Genomic DNA, 4,888 nt, shown 5'->3' on the forward strand with positions numbered 1-4,888 from the left:
GCTGTGGGCACCCGGCTGTTACAGTTTGCGGCTTCACAGCCGGGTACCCACTGCGCATGCGCGAGTCGCGCTGCGCATCTTGATTGGCCTGCAATCTTCTGGGACCTCTGACATGTCCCAGAAGATTGCAGGGATGGAGGGGGAGAGGAGAACTTCCGCTCAGGGTACCCGCTCCCCCCCCCCCCAAAAAATGACATGCCAAATGTGGCATGTCAGGGGGTTAGAATACCTAAAGCGGAAGTTCCACTTTTGGGTGGAACTCCGCTTTAAATAGTGAAATAGACTATTTCACTTGGTCGTGGTGAAATATTCTATTGTACTATATAAAGAGAGTTTACTGCTAAAATAAGAGTGAAATTTAAGACTTGCTTGGGTGTAAGAAGATGTCCGCTGCTGCCTTCGTATTCTGTCAGATTAGGAAACCTACTGAAATGCATAGCAGCCATGTTGGGACGCATAGCGAATGCGCAGTAAGCAATTTTGTTAGCAACGTCACTTCTTTTGCATTTTCTGATTGGTAGCGGTATTCTGATCGAACACATGTCCCCTGTTCTATCAGAATATCGCTCCCTATCAGATTCTGCAACCGGAAGTGACGTTCGGACGAGAACAACTTACTGCGCATGCGCCATGCGTTCCAACATGGCCCCTATGCATTCCAATAGGTTTCTTAATGTGACAGAACACGAAACAGAAGCGGATATCTTCTTACACCCACGCAAGTCTTGAATTCCAAATTTATTTTAGCAGTAAACTCTCGTTACATACTGAAATAGACTATTCCACCGCGACCAAGTGAAATAGTCTATTTCACTATATAATCAGTTTGTCGCTGAATAGTGCTGGGGGTGTACCAAGATGGCTGTCTCCACCTTCTACCTGCAGGTTTCTCGCTATACTTACCAGAATACAAAAATAATAAAAATGTAATACTGTTATTCAGTCTAAGGTCAGTTTACTGCTAAAATAAATGTAAAATTCAAGACTTGCGTGGGTGTAAGAAGATGGCCGCCTCTACTTCGTGTTCTGTCACATTTGGAAACCAATTGGAACGCATAGCGGCCATGTTGGCACGCATGAGGCATGCGCAGTAAGTTGGTCTAGTCCGTACGTCACTTCCTATTTCAGAATCGAATCGGTAGCGGTGTGATAGAACACCCCCCGTGCGTTGACTGACCATCTGCCGCGCACGCGCTCCTCTCCTCCACGGTTTCTCTTTAGTTAGCTTAGGCGAGAGCTCTCTGCTCTCTCCGGGTGACGTCATCCTGTGTGCGCCGGAAGCGAGGCGGCATTAAACACTCCGCTGTCATGAAGGTGTCGTGTGAGTGGTGCAAGGTGTCCTGCACCTCACCCAGGTCGTTGTGCGAGCATGTGGCCGGGCAAAAGCATAAAATGGTCGTTTCGAGGGTGTTTCCGGAAGAACTGAAGCAGTTTGAACGTGTGCAGTACTTTGTGAACACCTATTTAAAGGATTTTACCATCCTGGGCCTGGATTACGTGGTGGAGGAGCAGGTGGGATCCTCCTACCTCTACACCTGCATGCTGTGTAACATAGAGCATCAGTGGCAGGAGATGATTGCTCATGTCACAGACCTGGAACACACGGATAACTATGTCCGCAGGCATCACAGTGGGCTGAAGACCACGTCCAGCAGCCTCACACCGGAGGAGGCGACCCTTTTGCTGATTAAAGTATCCAAAACCATCTTTACCGAGTTTGGCCCTGGAAAAATCCGCGTTAAATCAAATACCGTTAACCCAGATGTGGTAGCCGTCCCATCCCCCATAGAGAGCATTAAGAATAATGCCGCTCTGCCTTCCACAGGTAATGATTTGCAAATACCACAGGGGAAGGGGTCGAATCCAATGATACCACAGGGAGAGAAATGCACACAGGACAGTGTTACAGCTGGGTTTCAAACGTATGCCTGTATCCCCTGCAGCGTAACCTGTTCCTCAGCTGTGACGCTGTGTCAACACATCATCGGCAACAAGCATAAAAAAACACTGCTCTTGCCTCAGGAGCATAATGATGTAAAACGTTTAAGCTACTTCCTAAATGCCCACATGAAGAACGATCCCATTGTGGGCCTGGAATATATCATAGAGATGAAGCAAGGGTCATTGTACATATTCTTTTGCCAGCTGTGTGGCGTGGTGAATGCCACCTTGATGAAAATAGTTGCCCATATAACAGATCCAAAACACACTGAACTTTATATATTGAAACACTATGGTGACTTGTTTCCCCCTCCTACTCCCAGCAACAATAAAGCTTCCCATGCGAAATCCCTAAGAAAAATTTCTGTAAAGATCATAAAACTGCACGGACGCAAAGAAATTCAAGTAAAAAATGCGTTGTCCCCAGGGGGTGACGGGAAAGCCTCCCAGGACACGCTACCAACCAAACCTGAGGGTGATGGTAAAAAGAGAAAAGCCACAGAGGACCTGTTACCATCTAAACGCGAGGGTGATCGTAAAACAAGGAAATCCTACGATGGCACTCTACCATCCAAGCGTGAAGGTGATCGTAAAACAAGGAAAACCGAGGACACGCAACCATCCAAACGTGAGGGAGACCGTAAAACAAGGAAAACATTCGAGGACACACTACCATCCAAACGTGAGGGAGACCGTAAAACAAGAAAAGCCTCAGAGGACATACCACCATCCAAACACGAAAGTAGAAGTTCTCACTCAAAATGGAGACCATCACCATATCGAGAGAAAGGTTTGGATGAGAGCCATGAAAGCTACCGCTACAGTAAGAGGTCCAAATTATCTAAAAGCGATGAGCTGCCTTTGTCCAAAAGGAGCAGGCGTTCCCCTGAGGGTGACAGGGATGCCTTATCTTCAAGACCGCACATTTCAAAGCATAGGAGCTCACAGTCTAATGAGAGCCATGCCATTAAAATGGATTATACAACAGCCATGCAGGAATTAGAGTTCAAAACAAATGATGAATTTTTTAAATATTTATCTAATTTAGTGATCTCTAATGATGAAGATGCTGAATTTGTCCGGACGATTGCCCAGAACTGCATTAGGGCTTTAACAAACTTTCAGGCAGAAGAGGCAGAGAAGCAGAATATCCGTTCTCAGTCAGAGACTCCATTGGCGCACACAAGCAGCACATTGGCGCACACAAGCAGCAATGCCCAAGAGATCCCAGGTATTTTAGAAAAAGAAACTGAGTCACATTCATGGGGTTGTGAAACTACTTTGCTCAAAGACACCTTAAATCCCCCCTCAGACTCTATGCCTAAAAACGAGCTAACCGACTTCTTTTTCAGCAGCATTAAAAACATGGATGAGTCTGAGGTTGTCAGCGTTTTCCAGAAAATTGCTACCACAAATCCTGAATTTCAAGGAATGGACATACCATCTGTTATCAGATTCTTGAAGGATTCTGGTAGATTAAATAAGCCTTGATGCTGTGAATACATTGCATTCTCAGTTACTGCTGTTTTGATTTTGCTTGTTTCTTGAAGAGGTTCCAGACAGAAGAACCTGGATACAATATTGTTTGGCAGGTTCATGCCAATTTTTGTTCTCTCTGTCAGCTGTTTTTCATACGATTTCCTGTAAAGGTTCCAATAGCATAATATGAAGACCATATTTTTCAAAAGGTGTAAAAGTGTTCAAGCTTCCTTTTTTATTTTCTTTGGGGAATGGGGAAGGTTTAGAACCCCTGTGAGGGTTTTACTGTTTTCTGAAGCTCTATTGGCAATATTTTCTTTTTCTGCTCCAGGGATAATGGTTTCACCAGACAGGAAGTGAGGGAAATGTGCATGTTTCTAATTCTTTTTTTTTTTTTTAATTAAGTTAAGGATGCTAAATACATGATGTTTGATCCTCCAAACTCAGCTTTCAGCTCTATAATTGAAATGTTACTACTACTCATTCTGTAGGGAGGTACAGAAATTTATGGGGTGGCACCTCCTTTTATAGATGTTTTTTTGAATGTTCCTAAATTCCTTGGGATCCTCCAAACTCAGCTTTCAGCTCTGTGGTTGACACTTTAAAGTACCAGCACACATTCTGCAGGGAGGTATGGAGATTTATGGGGTGGCACCTATTAGAGGCTTTTAGCATGTTGGGTTTTTAGGTGTTAGATGCTATCAGATTTTCTTTATTTATCCATATAATAAATAAAACTTCTTCTAAAAATGCTACTTGCTTGGCTGTCATTCTGATCTTTTTGTATCAATATTTGCAGATGCACTGGCCCCACACAGTACTTCTGACTTTCCAATCTGCTTGATTTTCAGGGTAAAACACTCAAAGTACTGATGCTAGAGAAAGCCAGGCAATTAGTATTTTCAGAGAGTTTCACAGGGGCAGCTTCCATATTTCTCCCAGTACAGGTTTCCTTTAAAGCAGTGGTCCCCAACCCTGGCCCTCAGGGCCCACTAACAGGCCAGGTTTACAAGATAACTGATATACATCCCAGGTGATATCATTTGCTGCTTAGTGATTGCAGTATTCTAGTCTGCATCTCTCCAAGGTAATACTTAAAAATCTGGCCTGCTAGTGGGCCCTGAGGACCGGAGTTGAGGACCACTGCTTTAAAGAACAGTATATCTAAAGTTAAAAACGAAATGAGAGGAAAGTTAATAGGAAATCCTGCCTTGCTGTGTCTACTTAAGCCTCGTACGCACGCACCGATTGTTGGCCGACCGATCGGCCGTCTTTTGTCCAGTGTTGTGTTGGTTGAAATGTGCTCTAGACTGCACACCAATTTTGTCGGCCAACAACAACCAACTGCAGAAGTGAGGTCATGTTCTGGTCTACTTTTCGTGTGTTTTTTTTTCTTCTCTGAGCATGCCCAGTCTTGCTCATCTGATGTTTGTCTGTCGAAATCTGAACTGACTGACGAACAATCGGC

The 4,888-nt window shown here is 44.4% G+C and overlaps 1 protein-coding gene across 1 annotated transcript; it reads left to right on the forward strand.

Annotated features, from left to right (window-relative positions):
• Window positions 1-1,308: 1,308 nt before the first annotated feature.
• LOC309550636 (uncharacterized protein) lies at window positions 1,309-3,433 on the forward strand (the record flags this gene model as incomplete). The annotated part of the gene is made up of 1 exon (XM_082250974.1): window positions 1,309-3,433. One exon carries the CDS (start codon window positions 1,309-1,311, stop codon window positions 3,430-3,432), a length of 2,124 nt encoding a protein of 707 aa, XP_082107100.1. The 3' UTR covers window position 3,433.
• Window positions 3,434-4,888: the final 1,455 nt, after the last annotated feature.

The sequence above is a fragment of the Pelophylax lessonae genome (assembly GCF_965119305.1).
Source record: "Pelophylax lessonae genome assembly, chromosome: 3".
NCBI classification, from domain to species: domain Eukaryota; kingdom Metazoa; phylum Chordata; class Amphibia; order Anura; family Ranidae; genus Pelophylax; species Pelophylax lessonae.